Genomic DNA, 22,582 nt, shown 5'->3' with positions numbered 1-22,582 from the left:
ATGTCCTTGTTTGAGTCCTTGCTCTTAGGAGAATAGAAGCTGTAATTTAAAAAAATACAGGAAAGCAAGGATAGGCATGTTTATGGGAGAAGTAATTATGCAAAGGGACTGGACTGGCTTTGATGAGGCTCTACCTGGATCTGTACGTAAAGACTGCATAACTCAATCTTTGTGAGAAATATGCTGATGTCCTACGGGGTAGCCCAGTTGGGTCAGAGGTCAAGATCATACCCCTGGGGATGGAGGGTGGGGTTTCCTCTAAAGGAGTAGATATTCCCATGGTCAGCCCTTCCTAAAGAGAGGCAGCATCTGGGACAGAAAATGGGACATTGAAAGTGGACCTTAAACTGGGTGAGGAGAGTTGTTTTCTTCTCAGCTTCACAATATTTGGGCCTGGATGCCCAAGACATGGTCAGGGGAACTCTTGATGGAGAGAACTATCTTCAGCCATCTAACCCAGACTGGAAGTCGACGGTAAGGCAGGCCTGTGTCTAGTCCATAAGGGCTTTGAGAATTGCCATATCCTACCTGCAGGTTACTCTGGATTATTCTTCCCTTCTACTATTGTTATATAAAACAGTGGTCTTAGCTGTGCTGTGAGGAAACTTTGAGGGGAAGGGCCTTTGTTTCTGATGTCCTGGTGAAGAGATGGCAGAGCCCCTTCCTGCCAAATCCCAAGGCAATGATGAAGATTGCACTGGCTGGAGAGAGCTCAGTGTCCCAAAATATCACGGTATGGGACATCTGAAGTGGAGGCAGGAGTAGTTCAGTTATTTCAGGAATATGTGGGTGACAGTACCTTCCCTGGGGACTCCATCATAGTAGAGATCAGAGGGAAAGTTTAAAGAGGGCTGACATCTTGATAAATTGGAAGGTGGGGGCTCAGGGCCATTGTAGTTGGGGATTTTATTTTAAATATGGCCTCTTTTATACTAAAAAACTCATGAAAGCTATGACAGTGTGATTCTCAAGGGCACATGAGGGCTTTTATTGAACAAGCTCTTTCTATCCTGGGTCTCCTGATCCATAGACTTGAGAGAAACAAAGGTAGACAAAGTATTCCCCAGTTTGATTTTATATGAGCCTTTTCTTTTTATTTCCCTGTAGACTTCTGCTCTCGAGCCTTATAGAAGCATACATCTAACCAAAAACTGATTGATTCTTGTTGTTCTTCCATTATTTGTCCATCCTCTGTTTTCTTCACAAAATGTTCTGTATCAGAGAGTAAGGGAGAGTTGGAAGCTTTTTATGGATGTGGGTAAGCATAGATGAATATCTAACTGGTCTTTCAAGGAGGTGAGCATCTAAAACATAATTTTCTTAGGGCTGAGTATTGGTATATAGAAGCCACAATCTCATCCCTGTTGATTTCATCTATGGTCATACTTTGAAAAATAGACTGCATTCGGTTCCTTAGAGCTTTTCTGGATTCATGGTGCATTGCCTTTTTATTCTAACAGCCGCTTGTTTACGAAACCTGTTAAAGACACCCCCCATACCATCACACTTCAGTCCTTCCTCTAGCTTCTGGGGTACTTTTTTTCTTGCTCTTGTAGATTCTGAAACGAATAGCAACTTTTCTTTCAACAAAAGTTCTGCCTGTCTGAAATCTTTTATTATCTTTTCTCAACTACAAAACAAAGTTGAGCATTATAGAGTATCACTTCGACATATTAATAATTTCACTTGTCTCCAAGACCTTCCTGAAATTAATTATAAATCCTATTTACATCACTTAACAAACCTTTATTGAATATCTATTATTAATATGTTGCAGCCAACAGGCTACCGGCTGGAGCTACAGGGTAGCTCAGCTCACACCTGGTTTTGTGGCTAGAATACTTGACTCTCTGGCTCTAGTTTCTTAACTAACTCCTCCACGATTGCATTAAAAAGGGGAACCTCCTCTTATAGCTATTGAATGCCATAGGGAGAATACAGCTAATAAGGAGAGCAATCCAGGTTACTGAGGCGATAACTGAAAGAGGGGGTTGGTTCTAAGCAGATAAATTGGGAGGAATACTGAAATCCAAAGACACTAGGAAAGAAGCATACTTTAAAGTTCGGATGTTCTTCTAGGTTAATATAGGTTTTCATTTTTACGTGCGTAAAAAACAAGTACAGAGTAAATTATGAAAATAATAGGGAATTATGCATATTGCATTTTTTCAACTAATGTATTTATTACAGCATTAATATTCTGTGTTAAGATTCTCTTATAATATTTCCTTCCATCAAAAAATTTTGAGGGAAAATATTGTGTCTTCATGTAGTGAAATTCTCGTAAAGAACATGAGGTTTTTAGACATGGGGCCACAAAGGGCAGGAGACAATTTTTTTCTTTGTGTTTTGTTGATGAAGTCTGAAGACATAATTCTAGTTCTAAAAGTGCAAAGAGATGATCCATAGCTTCCTCTGCTCCGTACCTGCTGACGGAGCATGCCTCAGTCTCTTCCTTTTGTCTTCTGAAAATAAAAGGAAGGAGGCAAAGGGTGTTGGAGTGGAGGATTTTCTAGGGGTTAAACTCGGGTGCTTAAGAACCTCTGAGAATCCTGCAGCTTTTACTTAAGTAGCTCTTGTAAAACAGATGTTCTCCAAAATAAGAGGGCTAGAGCAGAGAGGCCGGTCGGGCCGACCTGGGGTAGAGCGCAGGTGGGGGCAGCCGCCTAGCCCAGAGCGGAGGAAGCCTGCATTCTGCAGGTGCAGCGATTGTGATCTCGCACCGCCCCGGCTCCTGAAAGGGCGGGAACCGCGGCGTTGCAGAGTCTAGGATTTAGTCCCTGAACCAGAGTCCAAATATATTCCAAACAGCAGACGCCGATCCAGCCGAGTGCTTACACCTGGCTCCGGGGACGGAAAATAGCATTTGTAGGAACCGCAGGGAGTCGAAGAGCCCCTCGTTTGGGACGCCAGAGGGCTGGTCCGACTTCGCTAGGTCTGATTGCTTTCCCGTGATTGCTTTCCCAACTTGTCGGTCATCCCAATGCCCTATTTCGATTGGCTGTGCTGTCTGCCACTCGGTTCCGCCGCGCTGACCCCCATTGGGCCCCCTCCGGCCGAGGCCCCGCCCCACGAGCTGGGCACCAGCATTGGGGCACTGAAGAGAGAGAGCGCGGCGCTTGCTCTGGGCTGGGGGAGGCGGTGGCGGGGAAGGAGGAGGAGAAGGAGGAGCGGGGCCAGCAGGAGTCAGCGGCGGCGACCGGGCTGGGGTGATGGTGCAGGTGCCCGGGGTCTGCGCGGAGCTGCCGGGTTGAGGGGCGCCTGGTCCAGGGTCCGCAGCGCCGCCGCGTCTCCCGGGGGCGGGCGGGCGGGAAGATGCTGAGCAGGTTGATGAGCGGCAGCAGCAGGAGCCTGGAGCGCGAGTACAGCTGCACTGTGCGGCTGCTGGACGACAGCGAGTACACCTGCACCATCCAGGTCAGTGCCGCGCCAACCCGCCCGCGGAACCCCCTTGTCCTCCTAGTCTGGCCAACTTGGTCCGCGGCGGCCGCCGGGGTGTCGCCCCAGACCCCAGCGCTTTGTCCGCCCCTGGCTGCGGAGAACGGCCCCGGTGCAGGGCGCCTCCACCAGAGACCCTGTCCGGGGCCGGGTACAGGGCGCTCGGCGCCGCTGCGGGGCGAGTGCCTGCGTCCCGGACCCCCAACTCGTTCCCTGCTCTTTCCGGGGTGAGGGCGCTCCATCCTGGCTCCTGGAGTCCGCCCGGGTGTTTAGTACCTTCGGCGAGCGTCGGGAGGGAGGTGGGCAGGGCTGGAAGCTCCTTCCCCGGCCGCCTCGTCGAGGGGCGCAGGCTTTGGCTACCCTGCCGGGCAAGGTCGGCTAGCAGCAGGCTTTTCTTATCTCTTTGGTTGGGATGATAATGGTGTATGTCATAGTCCCCCGCACCCCCCTAGCATTTGTGAGTCAGAGCTCTCCGAAGGTAGAAGTGAACGCGCAGCCCATGGAGAGTGGCCTATTGAAGGGAGCCCAGCCAGCCCTCTGGGCTTTAAAAATGTAGGCCCCCCCCCCATCTCCCGCCGTTCGCTCCCCAAATCTTATTCTGTTGGGCAATTCTAGGGAGGGGAGGGGGGCGTGAGGTGAAGATTTAGCAACAAGTCCCAGCGATTTGAGGGTTGACAGTGGCGAGAAACAATCTGTGACTTAAAAAAAAACAAAAACACGCCAACAATACGATAATGCTATACAGCATTTCTACAGAACCTGGTATTTTTGAAGGGATTTTTACAACCTCTGGCTTCTGTTCCTTCACTACTGCTGTGTGGCACGCCAGTAGTAGTCTTTCCCAGGAATGCAGTCACAACCCTCTTTCTTCCTTTTATAAAGTCAGAGATAGAAAACACTGATAATGCTCCGGTGTTGAGTTCGGCAGCGGAGAGGATCCTGCGCTCACAGCCAGAAACGGCTTTTTCTGGAGAAGCAAATTGAGTTGGACCCGGAGGGGTCTCACCTGATCCTCATTAGCAGCAAGAAACCAGAGAGGGCTTCTTGCCTCAGATGTGGCAGACAAAAACTGGCGGCCCGGGTCCTACCCTCTTTGTCTCCCTGCTTCCCCCCAACCCCCCTATTTGTTTTTTTGCTGACAATGCTCAATAGCGGAAAATAGCGGTGTGTGAGAAAGACGCTAGGCAGTGTATGGGAGCAGCTGCTCTCTGCTGACTCCGTGCTCAGTTCAGTCTTCTCTCGACTTTCCCTTTTCTACCATCCCCCCTCCCCCCACCCAAACCAGCTCTGGACATAAGTCCAGACTGCTGACTGCTGCCAAAGATCCATGAGGGTAGAGAAAGAGAACAAAAATCTCTTTTTTAAGGCTACTTAAATACAGATTAAGCGGTCATAAAGATGCTAGCCATCAAGTGAAAGGATTTTTGTAGTTGACTATGATAGAGATGTTATGTATTATTTCCTTACTGAATAAGCGGCATACTACTTTTTGTTTCTATTGTATCTTTATGTGTCATGTACACTTGTTTGTTTTTTAGTGGGGGAGGAGAAAACATTGAGTTGACATTTTCATCATTCGACTACATTGTCTAGAGCTTTTAAAGTATCCCTATGTTTTAAATTTTAAAGCATTTACATAATATCATATCAAGGGCAGTGTGAGATTTAGACTTCATGAGACCTGAAAATACTTTTGGAGTATACATATGGTGAAATAAAATTTCCAGGGTGGGTCGTTAACTTTTGCCAAGATGTAGAGTACAGATGAAACAATTCACATCGCCACTCCACCAGTGATAACCTTGTGGTTTTAAGGTATCACAATAAGGCAACTAGCTATTTTGCCCACTTAGTGGAACTGTTAAGGCTGGTTGATTGGTGCTTTAGTTAGGGATAGTTTTTATTATTACCATTACAAAATATTTTTAAGTTAAGCAGGACTTACTGGATTTATGCTGCTATATTATACTGTGGTTGTGTTTTTTTCCCCCTGATGGTCTTTTTTTTTTTTTACATTATTACAATTCAATGTTATAAGAATTTAGAAAAATTAAAAATCAAATTAAAAAATTTAGCTTGGTGTAACATGACCATACTATATAGTAAGTGTCCACTGTCTAGACATATTAATGATTGTGCATTGATTCTTGCATGAAATCTAAACACAAGAATTCAAAAGTATATGGAATATTGTCATTTGCAGGTACCACTATTGTGAATTACTTTTGTTTTTACCCATGTGAGGAAATGTAAGAAAAGACAGTATCTTATGTGAAAATATTTTGTGCATATAGCTTGTGTGAGCATTGGAGATTGAGCTTCTCTTACCAACTTTTCTCCTTGTACATTTCTCTGTGTGTGTGTGTGTGTGTGTGTGTGTATGTGTGCGCGCGCATGTGCACACACGCTTATTTGTCAGATACGGGGCACGGGGTCTTTAAATCAGTATTGAAAGAAACTGTAAGCTACTCATTAGGTTAAAAGCGATATTTCCAATATCTTAGGAATTGCGGTACTGTATATTTTTAAAAAATTTTGGTGATAATTTGAACTCTTTTTATTGTATGCCATATTTTTGTTTAAATAAGGTATCTATTTGAGAAAGATTTCAGTGCTTCATGAGATAATTAGAGACCACTTGTCTTAGGGTATTACAGAATCAGAAATGTATCACTAGGTTAGAGTCCTAATAGCCACATTTGGTAAATTTCAGTTGTAGGAAATTCTGTCAAAGAATTGGTCTTTCATATTGCATCAGTTATACTGATCTGGCATTTAGGATGTGATTATTAAGGTGATGAAAATGCCTTATGTCCTCTCAGTGAAGGTTGCCACAGTTACCAGACTATTCTTTTATTCTTTCTGATATGCAAATTTATTGGTAGACCATGAGAAATGAAAGTACACATACATGGGAGGGTTGTAGTATAATTGCTCCCCTGTGAAGAACATTGTTAACAGCTCCCTGCCAGTTTTGAAGGTCATTGTCTGATAAATGCAGATCTGGTCCATATTTTTCACACATCTGTTTCATTTATGCATATCTATATTTACTTACCACATTTATTACCTTTGTTATTTTATTTGGGAGAAAAGGCTACTGAATATCTTTGAATTCAGTATATCAAATGGAGTCATTTAAATACCTAGGCATGTGATATCCTAAGGAATAGATTTTTAACTATCTTTTGAGTTATAATTTATAAAATATTAAGAATATATATTTCAGGAATGCTGGTAGAAATATGTATTGAAAAATACATGTTTTCAATCAGAAATATTAATCACTTTTGTGATCATTGAAAAGTAGAAATGAATTTGATTTTACTGGGAACATATTAAAATAACAACTGATTAAACAGCTAGGTTAAATTAGTTTTTGCAGTTAAATAAGGTACTATCATAACTAAAATGTGTATGCAAGGGGAGCAGTTCTATAGTGGAACCAAGATTTGAATTTGATTGTGGCTCAGTCACTTAGTAACTGTGGGACCTAGGGTAAAGGAGGGAATATTAGGGGAGAGAACTTGTATTCAGCCCTGTACTTGCTGGCACTCTACCTGTGTTACATTACCTCATTTACCTCAGAACAGCTTTTACCCATTGTACCATGGGATTGTGGATTGGTGGGAGAGACGATGTTCGTTGAATGGCTTACTAAGTACTAGGCTAGTTCTGCCAGGTGCTTTGCCTATGCCTTACATCAACTATTTGAGAGTTAGATGGTATTATCCTCATTTTACAAATGAAAGGTCCCCATGAAAGGACTTGCTCAAAGCTAGCAGGTGAGCTGTGTTATACTTAAACCCTGATTCTTTTGTCTCTAAGTTCCACCTTTGTTCCCTCTAGCCATCCTGACTCCCTAAGTCACTTCACCTGTCTGTGCCTTAATTTCCTCATCTATAAAATGGGAATATTAATACTTATTTCACAGTAAAGAGAAAATTATTTGGAAATATTACAAATAACAAGGAACATGTAAACAGACTAATATACTTACATAGTGCCTTATTCTATGCAAATAAAAATGGAATTGAGAAATGTTTTACTTCATCTGTAAGTTCCTTTAAAATTATTTCTGATAAATCTCAGTGAAATTGTAAAATCCAAGGCTGGGATGACTGGATTCTTCATTGGAATCCAGTTCTTTAAGTTTCAGCAGTTCAGGCTTGCTTTCCTTCTATCCTACCAAGTCTTTGCTTTAGGGGGGCATTTATTGCCTGGACTGTGATTTGTCTTTTCTAAGAACTTCTTCATATTTGCTAAGTGGAATCCTTGGTTTTATTAATGCAAAAGGGATGTTGTTAGAGAATTAGAATAATTTTATTTACAGAGAAAAACATAAAGCTGTTGTATTTCCATGAATATTGTGTGTGTGTGTTTTTTTTAAAAAAACTATTTTAAAAAGTAATTATGCTGTCTCAGGATCTGTTACAATAACAAGTCAATTAGGCTAATTCTTGAAACTAAGATAGTTCCAAAATTAGCCTAGAATCCTAACAGCATTTGTATTGTGTCTTAATTTGTATATTAAAACATTTATTATATAAAATGAATGCAAATCAGCCTTTTTAGTACAGAAGGTAAATTCTAGATGTGTATTTTTGTTCTCATTCTTTTCCTGTTTGAAAAAGTCCTGCTTAAGGACGTGTTAGCGGCATCCAAGAGACACCTATAAGCATGCACCACAAGCAGATTTTACTCAAGGGTATTTGTATGAATTTGCATTCTATTAAATGCTTGGAATGAATATGCTAGATGAGGCAATTCAACATAGTGTAAAATAAAAGAGCACTTGGTTTTTGAGTCTTCTGTTTGTTACATTGTCCAGAGACTTGTTTATGATGTCTGCTATCATTACTATCACACTTAAAAAAAAAAAAAGATGTTTGCTAAAATAAAATCAGACAACTTAAAGAAGTAGTCATTTTTGTTACATGTTTGTAGTGGTGTATGTATAGGTATAAAATGTGTAAACCCAAATAAAAGGAAGCAATTTATTAATGATATAATTACTATGTTAAAATATTTTGGATTATTTTAAGAACTTTATTTTCAGTAGATTCAACTTTAGAATTTATAGAGGAGAGTAAGAGAAAGCTATAAATCTTAAGCCCTAAGAATTATAGTACCTAGTTCAGTGCTTTACATAGTTATAGTTCAATAAATATTTGTTCTGATTTGTTTGTGCTATATGATTGCTGTTAACTTCAACACTAAAATCTCTTATGCCTGAAAACAATAAACATTTTCTAACAACTGTATAACCCGTTTAATAGTTTCAAACCCACCTATTTCCAAACCGTTTGCTTTACAACCCTTCTCCCTGGTGAGAAATACAGTATGCAAATGTGCTATTTTATGGAGCCTTGAGAGTCTCTGATAACTTTCTGATATCATTACAAATAATAAGCATTTAATCAGTACTATACTATACTTACACTGTGCTTTATTCTATGTAAATCAAAAATAGAATTGAGAAATGTTTTGCTTAAGCTGTAGGTTCCCTTAAAATGATTTCTGATAAATCTCAATGAAATTGTAAAGTCCAAGGCTGGAATGACTGGATTCTTCATTGGAACTGTTCTTTAAATTACAACAGTTCATGGCTTGCTTTCCTTCTATCCTACCAAGTCTTTGGCTTTAGAGGGGCATTTATTGCCTGGACTGTGATTTGTCTTTTCTAACAACAATTATCCTTTGTTGAATTAGTAGAGCTCCAGTCTGTAGCTCCTATGATATTTTGGTTTGTCTCTTAGGATTTCAAGCCTTTCAGGTCCCTCCTCCCCCGCCCCCCCCCCGCCCCCCATCTTTGCAGGTTTAGAAGGCTTAGGTCAAATGGTCAAATGAATACTGTGCAGTGTTTCATAGCACATTAGAGGTCTGGCAGAATTAAGATATTGAGTATAGGGATTACCCCAGCCACAGAAGCCTCCTTCGCTCATTTCCCTTAAGACAGTACCACCTAAAACCACCTCCTCACAGTCTCATTTTCTAAACTTTTGCCCCAACAGGAAGTGAGACATGCTTCCCAACCTGTTTCTAATTGTGTCTATTTTAAGCTGACTTCATCTTCTCTCTGATAGCCTCATCTGTAACATTCTTTTTGACTGCAGACCCTGTTTCATGGACTAGCCTCTTGGGGGTCACTCTTCCTTAGTTGTGCCTCACCAGAGCTTGTACAACAAATGTGAATATGGAGGATTGGCGGCAACCTTACAGCTTCTGTATTTCAGCTACGTGGTGTTCAGAGAGGAGGGTACTGCCCTCTTGGAGGCCAGGTGGCAGTTCTTGCCCCTGTGTTTCCTAGCCTTTGAACCTTGGGATTCAGGTCAACCACCTTAGTGGTTTTCTCATGCTGCTGAGAAATTTGAAGAGTACTAAAGCACCTCCAGCCCTGTGTTGCAGAATGAATGTTTCCCCTAAGCTAGCAAAACACCTTGTCATATGTGCATCCTAGCTGATTCCTTTAAGATTCTAGACCCTGGCTGCCAGTACAACTTTTTGAACTTTTACAAACATTTGCATATAGGTAGAGCCAAAGATAGACTAAGGAATTTCTTTCCGAGGCCAACCCCGACATTTAAATTATGGACCTCTTGCCTCCCAAGGCCCCCACATGTATGGTTAATATTTTGAACAAGATAGGGACCTTGCATTGTTCTTTCACCAGTTGTAATTGCGGTACTATTTCTAAGAATGGTGTTTTAATTTTGCAATCTTTCCAACTTAATTGTTTCACGTCCTAGATTTGGAAGGCAGGAACTTGTAAACACTCTTAGGTTCAAATTCTCCAGGCTTTCACTTGCTAACGTCAAACTGAACACAACTTGTGTGAATCAAGTCCCCTAAGGAGATCCTTCCGTGCCATGCTCATACAGGCAAAATAATTAGGCCACATGCTTGGCAACCACTGCGTTTGTGTACAATAGCTCCATTCACTTGTCTACAGAAAACACCCCTTTGATAGTGATTATAGCCTTCATTCCCCTCTTCTACTTCTGACTCCCAGCATAACCATGACCTCATCTGCTGGTCCATATTTAGAGACACTCGAGACCACTCCAGAAATGCTAACGGATGCATTCCTATATGTTAAGGATTATTTCCAAAGCTCAGACAACCACTGTCCACCAAGGGAATCCATTTAAGATGAGGAACAAACCTACCTGTTATGCCTGATTAGAGTCACCTGATTGTGTCAGACCTCGGGGTCTCTTTTCCTTTTGTAGAAATTGTGAACCTTGTTAAAAAGCAAGAAGAGAGTAGGGGATGGGTTAAAGCAGTGGTTCTCAAAGTACAGTTCGTGGATGAGCAACATCAGTTTCACCTGGGTACTTCTTAGAAATTCAAATTTTTGTTCCAACTGCAGGCCTAGTGAGTTTGAAACTTGGAGGATGGAGCTGAGCAATCTGTTTTAACAAGTCTGTCAGGTGAGCCTTATGCTTGTTAAGGTTTGAGAATCACTACTACTGGGTTATACAGATATTTAGTAGATAAAATTGATGAGTCTTGTTGATTGACTGGATATAAAAGGTGAGGGAGAAGGAGAAACCAAGAATCAATGTCACATTTCTAACTTTTGATTTTCTTCACAATGGCCTTAACTGAATCTCTACCCTTATAAGGTAAATATAAGGTAAATATGTTAGTTTTTTTGCAGATATGCATGCCTATCTTCAAATGGGCAGGGTTCTAAAGATTCTGTAGTGGGTCATAATTTCAATTCGGTGCTCTTGTATTTATTGGTTAGTTTTATTTTTGTCTTCCTCGACCTAAAAACAATATGATTATTTTATATTTGTATATTGTTTTACAAGGAAATCTTCATTACTTAAAGTACTGAGGGATTAGGACGAGTAAAGGCCCCCATCTGCTGAAGGATTGCAAACACGTAAATAGCAAACTATAAAACAACCTAAAATCAGGGCTAAGACAAGGTGATCTGTTGTGGCGGTGCAAATGTGGGGGACTCGAAATTAGTAGGTATTTCTCAAAGGAGATGAGATTTGAACTAGGTCATGAAAGTGCCAAAAGCAGAAAGTGGGCTGTGGAGAATGGGTAAAGGGCATTCCAAGCTGAGGTAATAGCAGGCTACTTTTAGGTAGAAAACTAAAAATATAAAACCAAATATACTTAGTCTTCCCCTTATTGTTGTTTATCTGACTCTGGTACAGTTGAGTCAAACAACAGAAATCTACTTGCCCAGGTAAAACTGTCAGCAAATTTCAATCATTCTCATGTTCAGAGGAGTAAGTCTAAATTAATAATGAGCGCATAAAGCTGATGTTGAATTAAATCTAATTCTAAACTTGTATAACACACATTAGGATTCTTCACAAGGCACTGTGTAAAGAACAGGTAGATTCAGATAGCAATATTCATTCTGTGGCTGCACAAACTACATGTGAATTTTATTTCCGAGAGACCCCATCTCTGGCATCAGTTTACTTATCTGACCAAAAAAAGAGTGTATCAAATTCTAACATTCAACTGATGTTTGAAAAATCCTTTGACTGATACAGTGCCAACTAATTGTGCATTAACAGTTAAGAAATGTGACCTGTGGAGCCCTAAGAGGCACAGTTCACCATCTCTGTTCCCAAACCTCAGTAGCCACCAAAAATAGCTTTTCTAGAGGACGGAGGAGTGCTTCTTTGGATTCCCCAGTGAGCCCATGCCTGCCAGCTCCAAAGTTCCCAGCCCTATAGAGGGTGCACTTTTAGCCCTCAACACAATGCCAGGCCAGAGCTTTGGGGATGGGAGCCTCCAAGAAAGCACAGTTTGGCATTTGGGCAATCAATGTTTGGCAGAGTTCCAATGCTAATAGGTTATTTTGCTCTGGAAAAGGAGAAAAAGAAGGGGTAGTCTAAAGACTGATGAATAGGGGAATGACTGACAATACGGGACACTCCACTTTGTTGGAGAGATTAAGGAGGCTTGCTGTGAAGTGGTTATTATGAGAGCCAGATAAATTAGCAAAGACCCACAGGCCCAAGACCAGAAAGAAATAGTGGTACATCAAAACAGCATGCCCCAGGGCACACTCAAATGTCTGACCACTTTCACTGAACTTGTAGTAGGGAAAAAGCCAAGTCATTATGAACCCTCATAGTCTGGTACTCCATATTGGCATTCCATAGTTAGGAAGCTTATCTTTCGCCTCCAGGCAGGTGCAGAGCCTCCTTTCTCTGTAGTCTGATTTCACTCAAGGGCCTCTAGTCTGGGCCCCAGACTTATGTTGAGGATACCTGAGTGGAAGAGTTGGCTTTAGGAGCCCCAAAGTAGTCCAAAAATTCTAGACAGGAGGTACCACTAAGATTTTGTTTTGTCAAACAGGAGCCAAGCATATAAGAACATTGATCACAACACAAGGATTAATCACTTCACCTAAGGATCTCAAGTACTATGGGGGCTATTTAGGCTGGAGAAGACATCCAGTCTGCCCTCCTTCAAATTTTCACCTCTAGAAAAATCCCCCCCTCCCCCCCAACCATCCCCCACAAATTACTATGGAATTGGAGGTTTGTGGGTCAAAGGACTCCATGGACAGGCAGTAATGCCAGGGATGTTGTCACAAGGCCTATTGAGCCTGCAGTTTCATAGTACACACTCATCAGTACGATAGAACATCACATCAGCTCTTTGGGAGGCCACTCAAGAAATTTGGCTGTTGAGAGAGAAAAATCTGATGAAAACATAAGGTAGTTCCAGTACTGCAATGCAACTTCTTTAATCCATGCCCAGCTTTAGATTTCAATACATGTGAAATAGGTTTTTAAAAATGTGAATGGGAGTTTGCTTCATGTAGCTGCAGGACGTAAGATACTTAACCAACTGTTGCAATGTCAGATTTCATAAGCAGCATAGCTGATAGAAAAATCACTTTCTTTGCTTAGTTTTAAATACACTTTGGATAACTTAGATAGAGTTTAAATGAATAGCCACAGTACAGAAAAAATATCTAAGAATTATTTTCTAATAATTTTTATGGTAATGGAAAACACATATGCATATTTTAATTTTTAATATTGGATACACTGCACAGCTGATTATTTTTGAGAGACAGATATTCTACTGTCTTGCTGCAAATTAGATCTTTTAGTGTGTCATTATAAAATATGGCCTATTCCTACTAATATGTCTCACATAAAACGCCTTTCGTTTCTGGTTGAAAGAAAATGACAGAAGTGGAAAAACTTTCTCTTCTTTTCCTGAATTTCATAGTTTTCTTTCTTTTTAAAAATATTTTATTGGGGAATTGGGGGAGGGGAACAGCGTTGGGGAATCGGGGAAGGGGAACAGACAAGTTGCTGTCCTTTTGTTCTTCAGTCTAGTTGTGGAGGACGTCGCTTCACTGGCCCATGTTGGTATTGTGATCATTGCACTCTTCCTGGCTGAGGCAGACTGGTCACCAGCCATTGGATGGCCACTCATGGCAGCTCACGTTGGCTGCCAGCCACTCACGGTAGCTTACGGCAGCCCACTACAGCAGGGGCTGCAGCCTATGCTGTTGCTGGCGACTCATGGCAGCCCAGCTCCAGGTGGAGCTGTTGTTCATCATCTTAGCTGTAGAGGGCGCAGCGTCACTGGCCCTCATGTGGGATCCAAATCGGGACCCTGCTGCTCAGAGCTGGCACTCCCAAGCCAACTTTTAACGTGCCACTCTACTGGCCCACAGTTTTATTTCTTACCATTTTTCCTGATACAATAGCTCTTCTATTCATATTATCTCTTTTTAATGCTAATTTACACTTTGGGCCACTCTTTTAATATAATCTCATATCACAGTTTCTAATTGCCATTACCACTAAGTTCTACCTCTGCTTATGGTCAAATTCTCTGTGTGGTGGCCACACCTTGTTTTGGTGGTGGTGGTGGAAGGTGTTAAAAAAGTTTCAATTATAACGTATGTAAATATTCACTAGAACATAATGTGATATGTTTCCTTTAACTTCATTATTAAACACAAGAATGTTGTATATTTTAATTAATTGGAGCTCGAGACAATACAAACACCAGGATTGTATAAAGTGACAACTTGGAGCTGGATTGAATATTTTATGTTTAGAATTTTCTGTGAACTTTTTTGCAATTATTTCTTAATGGATGAATAGACCCAATGAGGCTCGATGTCTACTGCGACTCTAGGTCCAGTACTTAGGGATTGGGTGGACACGATGGGGGCTCATGCCCATGGCCAGGAAAATCTTTACTTTGGACATTTGAAGTTTCATGAAACTGGAGAGAGACTGAAAATACTGGGTTTTCGAATAAGTCATGACGCGTTTTTGCAACGAAAAACATAGAAAGAAATACGTCATGACTTTTCCGACAACCCATAATTGAAGGGATCAACAAAAGATCAAAATCAGAGAAATAGTCTTGATGGAGCAAGATGAGCCTTAAGCAGAAATACCTGGTCAGAATCTGGAGGGAGAATCTGGAGAAACACATTGGGGATAATGAAAGAAATTTGGAGATCTATTTTTTGTTGTTGCAAATGAGTGTGATAGTAGAGGCTTAGCAATTGAAAGGAGCTCTCTGGGCTTGGCCCCCTGTGGGAAGGATATTTAAAATATTCAACAATCAATGAGTCACAGTGAATATCTCACTGACCAAGACTGCTAGAGTGCACTGGAGCTGGTTCTGGGGCTTTCTGCTGGGCTGGACACTATTCAGTGCTGAATCATGGGAGGTGGGGTTGGGGTAGTCCCAGGGAAGAGAGGAAAAACCTCTCAGGGAGGTGGCTATTTTCCGACTGGTAGAGAAATATTTCAATATTTTAATGACCAACAGGGTCCTATTGGAGCATGACAAGCTGAATCCACTCCTCATTCCATCAGGCTTCTTTTTTCAGGTGGGACAAGATCGGAACTTCTGAGAAGCCACAAGGGCTCAGGTGTTTTTGAGTTGTGATAGGGATCTCAATGAATTCAGTCTTCCTCTTCTGACTGTAGCCTCGGTGGTGTCAGGCATCAGTCAGAATCTCCTACATTGCCTTCCCTGACTCTCCATTGGTGTTTGCCAGATATGGGGTACACATGGTGTAGGTTTTACCCTCCTGTGGAGGAGCAGTGAGTCCATCCTACCTTTCCCATGTTTCCAAAAGCAACTTGGATCATTTATCTTTTTAAAACCCTTCAAGCTTTTCCCCTTACCTACTGGATAAATAGTCTTTCAGCTTTGTCTCCTATCATCCCACATGTGCATTTTTTTCCTGCTGAAGGAATCATCGGCCTTTCATCACCTCCTAATTCCAGGGTAGGCTTCCTCCCCAGTGTTGCTGGGCTGTGCCTTGGGGGACCTTATTATAGCACTTACCACAGTGAAATGTCAATATTTACTTCGATGTCTGCCTCTCTCTAGATTGTGAACTGTTTGAAGGGCAGAGATTATATCTTTATATGATTAGTATCTAAGGTCTTACCTAGGGGCTCAATAAAGGTTGATTGTAGATATGCATGAATGAAAATGTTACCGCTGATAAAGAGGATTATTAATAATGTAAATATACAGTTACCTCTGACTTGAGCTAAATAGATTTAAAAAATGAACACATAGATTTTCTGGTCTTTAGAGTTATATTATGGTGACTTTAAAAGGTTGTTAGTTGTGATGCTTGTACAACTCCAGGAATACAATAAAACCCACTGAATTGTAAACTTTAAAATAGTAATCTTAGGATGTGAATTATATCTCAAGTTACACACCAGTTTCTTGGTTTGGATAATGTACTATAGTTATATAAAATGTTACCATTGGGGGAAGCTGGGGGAAGGATACATGAGACATCTTTATACTATTTTTACAACTTGTAAATCTAATTATAATAAAAGGTTTTAAAGAAGTGGTTCATTTTCCTGAGCAAATATGTTTATTATATTTAGTTAGGATTTATGGTTCAGAATGACTGTAGGAAGTTTTCTCGCTTGATTAGGATGCAGTTACCTTTCAAAATTATGTAGGATTATTTATAAGTAGATAAGTTTTGACATATGACGCTGGAAAGTAAAATAAAGTCAATTATAGTCTAATAAAAAGATAAATTAAGGGGCCAGCTGAGTGGCATGTTGGTTAAGAGTGGGCTTGGGATGCCAGCTCTGAGCAGCAAGGCCCCAGTTCAGATCCCACATGAGGGCCAGTGATGCTGTGCCCTCTACTAAGATGGTGAACAACAGCTCCACCTGGAGCTGGGCTGCTGTGAGTCTCCGGCAACGGCCTGCGTAGGCTGCAGCCCCTGCTTCAGCGGGCTGCTGTGAGCTACCATGAGTGGCTGGCATCCAGCGTGAGCAGCAGGCAGCCGATCTGCCTCAGCCAGGAAAAGCGCAATGATCACAATACCAACATAGGCCAGTGAAGCAAGGTCCTCCACAACTAGACTGAAGAACAAAAGGACAGCAACTTGTCTGTTTCCCTTCCCTGATTCCCCAATGCTGTTCCCCTCCCGCAATTCCCCAATAAAATCTTAAAAAAAAATAAGATAAATTAAGGGTTTAGAAATATCTTGGTGGTTTTTTTGCATCCTTTTTTTTATGATTCTCTGTTCTCTTTCTAATGTTTCTCTGACATGATTATAATTAAAATGAATGTACTGACTGACACATCATGCATATCATAACGTGCCATTATTGTGTTTTAAGAGTTATTTGATATAATGTCCACATTATACATTTTAATTGTAATGTGTATTAATTAATCTATTTAAAGATTTATTGAGTACTTACTGTGTTTGGGGCTCCATGATAAATAATTTATATGCATTTTTAATTTAATCATACTTATTTAATAGAATATGTTATTGTCTCTAATTACAAATGAGTACAATAAGGCTTAGAGATGTTATATAACTCCCCTAAGGTTGCATAGCTGGTCATTGGGGGAGCTGGGATTCTGTATGACCTGTGAGTTGTTGGTTTTTTTAAGTTTTTTTTTTTATAGTTTCAGATGTACAAAACAATATGATAGCTAGACATTTACGCCCCTCACAAAGTGATAACCCCCTCCCCCAATCTACTACCCATCTGACATCATATATAGTTGTTACAGTTCCATTGACTCTATTCCCTATATGCTGTACTCCACATCCCATGACTATATATATATAATTATAGTTGACATTCAGTATTTTTGAGCTTCAGGTGTACAGCACAATGGTCAGGCATCTACACCATCCATGAAGTGGTCTTCCTCTCAGAGTTGTTCTTAACTGTGATGAAGCAGGCAGTGTAGTCCAAGGGAAAAAACACTGACTTGGGGGTAGTCGGGAGACCTGTGTTAAATGCCTGACTCTGATTAACTTTGAGGCTTTGAGCAGGTAACTTAACCTCCAAGATGCAATTTCACCTCTTATCTGCAAAATGAGGAGGCTCAAATAGAAGACCCCTTCACTCTCTTTTAGCACAAATATTCTATAGTTCACAAGAAATTTGTCCATGGCTCAATAGTGTTTTTCTTTGTATTCCCTCTGTGAAGGATATTCTTCAAAGATGCAGATATCCCTTTTTAAGTAAGAGATCTCAGAGGAAGAGCTTGGTGACTGCTTCAGTCTGTGATTGGGCCCTTTGTTTTGCAGAACATAAAATATAGTTTTATTTACTCATTCAACACAGATCAGATTCTGGGGTATTGACTCATGCTAATCAAAATCATAAGAGGTTTGTGGGATTATTTTGTTTTTTGGTTTTGTAATCCAGAATCTCAGTTTGTTAATTATAGTGGGGTAAATGAATATTAGTTTCTGCCATTGTACTCATAGACACTTTTTGAAGATCAGAAGCTTTGAAAAACCAAATTAGAAAGTTGTTTTGAAAGGCAAAGGGAATCAAATGGTATTGAAGGATAAGTCTTCCAGGTTGTGTAAAAGCCTTATAAGCTATCTCTGACCCATAGTAGAGTTCTAGTAATTATGTATCTACCAGAATCAGTTTTTCTTTCTTCCTTGAATAGTACTTATTAAATGCTGACAAAGTCTCCTCTTTAGTCTTTCCCCTACTTCATGCAGATTATTGTATATATGTTAGTAATGCAGCTTTAATTTTTTTTGAAGGTATATCCTAGTCTAGATGATACACTCTGCTTACTTTGATTAGTCTTAGGTGTTTCTCAAGACTCTTAAATACCACTTTCTCCCCTCAGTTAGTGGACTTGGCCAAATAACTTTTTAAAATTTTATGTTGACTTTTACTAGTAAGTCTTATGAACGGGGTCTTCTTTTGAACTTTGATGTCAGATTCTGAGGAGGATTCTGCCATGGTCCTCCTGCATTTGACTACATTGTCACTGTGTCATAGGCAATATTGATATCCATAGGAGGTACACTCCACGTATGTTATGGAACATAAGAGTTAATTCTGATGTATTTTAAAGGTTTCCACTATTCTTTTGCTCTCAAGTTTCCAAATACAGTAATACCGTGGTTTGCAAGTATAATTCGTTCCAGAAACAAACTACTCGTATTGCAAGACATTGCTCGTTTACCATGTTAAAATACATTAGAAATGTTTGCTTGTCTTGCAGAACACTCACAAACCATGTTACTTGCAATCCAAGGTTTTACTGTACTGTGTTCTGTATCTCCTAAAATATAAACTTGCCTTTTTCAAAAGTCAGATTTATTGGGGTACAATTTACATAGAGTAAAATTCACTCTTTTGTAGGTGTACGGTTCTTTGAAATTTTGATAAATATGTATAAGTTGTACAACCACCGTATGTAGGCTATTTTCACAACCCCATAAAGTTGCCTGGCGCCCCTTTATGGTCACTACTATTTCCCTTCCTGGCAGCCACTATATTTATAAATCATAAATATAAATATGTAATTTTTCGAGTCTGGCTTCTTTCACTTAGCATGGTGCTTTCTTGTGATACAAATTACATATAATGAAGTTCATCTGTTTAAGGTGTACAATTCAACCATTTTTAATATATTTACATTAAATATGTGCTATCATCAACATAATCTGAGAACATTTATATCATCCCCAAAAGAAACCTTGTACCCATGATCAGTCACTCCCATTTTCTGTCTCCCTTCCCCCAACTCTTTACCCAGGCACACACTAATCTACTTTTTGTCTCGATAGATTTGCTTTTTCTGGACATTTCACATAAATGGTATCATACAATATATGGTCTTTTGTAACTGACTTCTTTTGCTTAGCATAATGATTTTGAAGCTCATCCAAGTAGTAACTTATAATAGTACTTCATTCTTTTTCATTGTCAAACAACTTCCCATTGGATGAATGTATCACATTTTGTTTATTCATCAGTTGATGGACATTTTTGCATTGTTCCTCTCTTTGGCTATTATAGATAATGCTATGGTCATATAAATGACCATACAAGTTGTTGTGTGGACATATGTCTTCATTTCTCTTGGATATGATGTGAACATTTAGTATACAAGTTTTGTGTAGAAATATGTTTTTATTTCTTTTGGGTAGATTCCTAGGAGTGGAATTGTTGGGTCATATGGTAACTTGATGTTTAACAATTGAGGAATTGCCAAACAGTTTTCCAAAGTGGCTGCAGGAGAACTCCAATTTCTCCACATCCTCACCAATCCTAACTATTTGTCTTTTTTATTATAGCCATTCTGTGGGTGTGAAGTAGTATCTCATTGTACAATAGTTTTGATTTTCATTTCCCTAGTGATTGAAGATGTTGATCATCTTTTCATGTGCTTATTAGCTATTTGTATATCTTTTGAGAAATGTCTATTCAAATCTTTTGTCCATTTTTACAATGGTTATTTGTCTTTGTGTTATTGAGTTGTATGGGTTCATTATATATTCTGGATACAAGTCCTTTATCCAATAGAGTAGTCCCCCATCCTCTGCTGGGGATAAATTCCAAAGCCCCTAGTGGATGCCTGAAACCGCAGATAGTACTGAACCCTATGTATACTATATTTTTTCCTATACATACATACCTATGATAAAGTTTATAAATTAGACACAGTGAGAGATTAACAACAATAGCTAATAATAAAATAGAGGAATCATAACAATATACTGTAATAAAGCTTACGTGAATGTGGTGTGTATCTCTCTCAAAATATTGTACTGTATATACAGCATAGATATGCGAGACAAAAGGGTGATTCATATTCCAGGCAGCTCAGAGTAGGATGGAGGGAGATTTCATCACACTGTTCAGAATGGTGTACCATTTAAAACTTATAAACTTTTTATTTCTGGAATTTTCCAGATAGTTTTGGACCATGCACTATGGTTGACCATGGGTAACAACCACAGAAAGCAAAACCATGGATAAGGGGAGACTACTAAAGATGATTTATAGATATGTCTTTCTATTCTGAGGGTTCTCTTTTCATTTTCTTGATAGTATCTTTTGAAGCACAGTAGGTTTCAATTTTGATAAAGTTCAACTTATCAATCTTGTTTTTCATTGCTTATGCTTTTGGTGTCATATCTAAGAAATTACTGCCTAACCCAAGGTCAAGAAGATTTATTCCTGTATTTCCTAATGAGTTTTGTAGTGTTAGCTCTTACATTAGGTGTATGGTCCACTTTCAGTTAATTTTTGTATATGCTGTGAGGTAGGGGTCCAAATTTATACTTGTACATGTTGCTATCAAGTTGTCTAACAGTATGGGTTGGAAAGACTATTCTTTCCTAATCAAAGTGCCTTGGTCTCTTTTGATGAAGATCAGTTGACCATATATGTATGGATTTATTTCTGGGCTCTTAATTCTGTTTCATGATCTCGTCCATTTATCTGAATGTCTTTATACCAGTACCACTCTGTCTGGATTACTTGAGCTTTGTGGTAAGTTTCAAAATCGGAAAATAAGAGTCCGCCAACTTTGTATTTTTCAAGATAATTTTGTCTATTCTTAGACCATTGCATTTCTATGTAAATTTTAAAATCAGCTTGTCCATTTCTGCAAAAAGCCAGGTGGAATTTTGATTGGAATTGTGTTGAATCTATAGACCAATTTGGGGAGTATTGCTATCCCTTACAAATATTAAAACTTTTGATTCACGAACATAGGATGTCTATCCATTTATTTAGATCTGTAATGTTTTTAACAGTGTTTTGTGCTTTTTAGTGTAAGCATGATGCTTTTGAGATTCATTCATGTATGTTAGTGCATGTATTAGCAGTTTGTTCCTTTTCATTATGGAGTAGTATTCCATTTTATGGATATATCACAATTTGTTTATCCATTAACCAGTTGATAGACATTTGAATTGTTTCCATTTTTGGCAATTATGAATAAAGCTGCAAAAGATATTTATATACAAGTTTTTATATAAACATAGGTTTTCGTTTCACTTGGGTAAATACATAGAAATGGAGTTGCTGTTGTATATCAGTATATATTTACCCTTGTAAGAAACTACCAAACTGTTTTCCACAGTGGCTGTACTATTTTGCATTCCCACAGGCAATATGTGAGAATTCCAATTGCTCCACATCCTCACCAACACTTGATATTATTTTTTTAAAGCTGTTTTGATGGGTGTATAGTGATATTTCATTGAAATTTTAATTTCTGTAATGACTAATGATATGAAGCATGAAAGTCATAAAATCTTAGACTTTTGGAGTTTGAAGAGACATGAAAGAATTCATTCTTGGCTTTTACATTGTGTTCCTTAGACATACTACATGGCCTTTCTGAGGCTTGGGGAGTTGGGGGACTGAGAAGCATGTTGGGTGGATAGGAATCTGAACTCCCTATCCAGAAGGGTTCTACTTTTACCAGGTTTTTAAAATACTGAGTTTTCATGTGAGATATTATTAGAAAAGAGATACTTCTGCTAAAAAAAAAAGTGTTCAAAAGCTTCTGAACTTACTCTTTTTAGAGGGCAAAACAGATCCATAGAAGTAAATTGACTTACTTAAAGTCATTTAGTTAGTCTGGAGTAGGCTCATACTCCAGTGCTCTTTATTCTACATCAGACTATCTTGCCAAACTCTAAAATTCTAGTATATATTGGCTCAAGGAAGAATTATGATAAAAAACCTGATAAAAATTTGTTAAAATCAGGGCTGGCCGAGTGGCTCAGTTGGTTAAGAGCTGGCTTGGGATGCCAGAGGGCCCCGGTTTGGATCCCACATATGAGGGCCAGTGACACTGCCCTCCACAGCTAAGATGCTGAACAACA

The 22,582-nt window shown here is 39.7% G+C and overlaps 1 protein-coding gene across 4 annotated transcripts in view; it reads left to right on the top strand.

Annotated features, from left to right (window-relative positions):
• The first annotated feature begins 3,147 nt into the window (after window positions 1–3,147).
• The window catches only part of FRMD5 (FERM domain containing 5), a 310,259-nt gene continuing 290,824 nt past the window's right edge, over window positions 3,148–22,582 (top strand). For 3 of the 4 annotated variants that reach the window (XM_019645029.1, XM_019645028.1, XM_019645027.1), the window contains exon 1: window positions 3,179–3,417. In XM_019645029.1, coding sequence (XP_019500574.1) covers window positions 3,316–3,417 — 102 coding nt within the window. In that variant the 5' untranslated portion in view covers window positions 3,179–3,315. Of the gene's footprint in view, window positions 3,418–22,582 lie in introns of all 4 variants that reach the window. The other variant, XM_019645026.1, reaches the window with a different exon arrangement.

Source organism: Hipposideros armiger, unplaced genomic scaffold, assembly GCF_001890085.2.
Source record: "Hipposideros armiger isolate ML-2016 unplaced genomic scaffold, ASM189008v1 scaffold_92, whole genome shotgun sequence".
Classification (NCBI taxonomy): Eukaryota; Metazoa; Chordata; class Mammalia; order Chiroptera; family Hipposideridae; genus Hipposideros; species Hipposideros armiger.
Note: the sequence above shows the minus strand (reverse complement) of the source record. Positions and strands in the feature narration are given on the sequence as shown.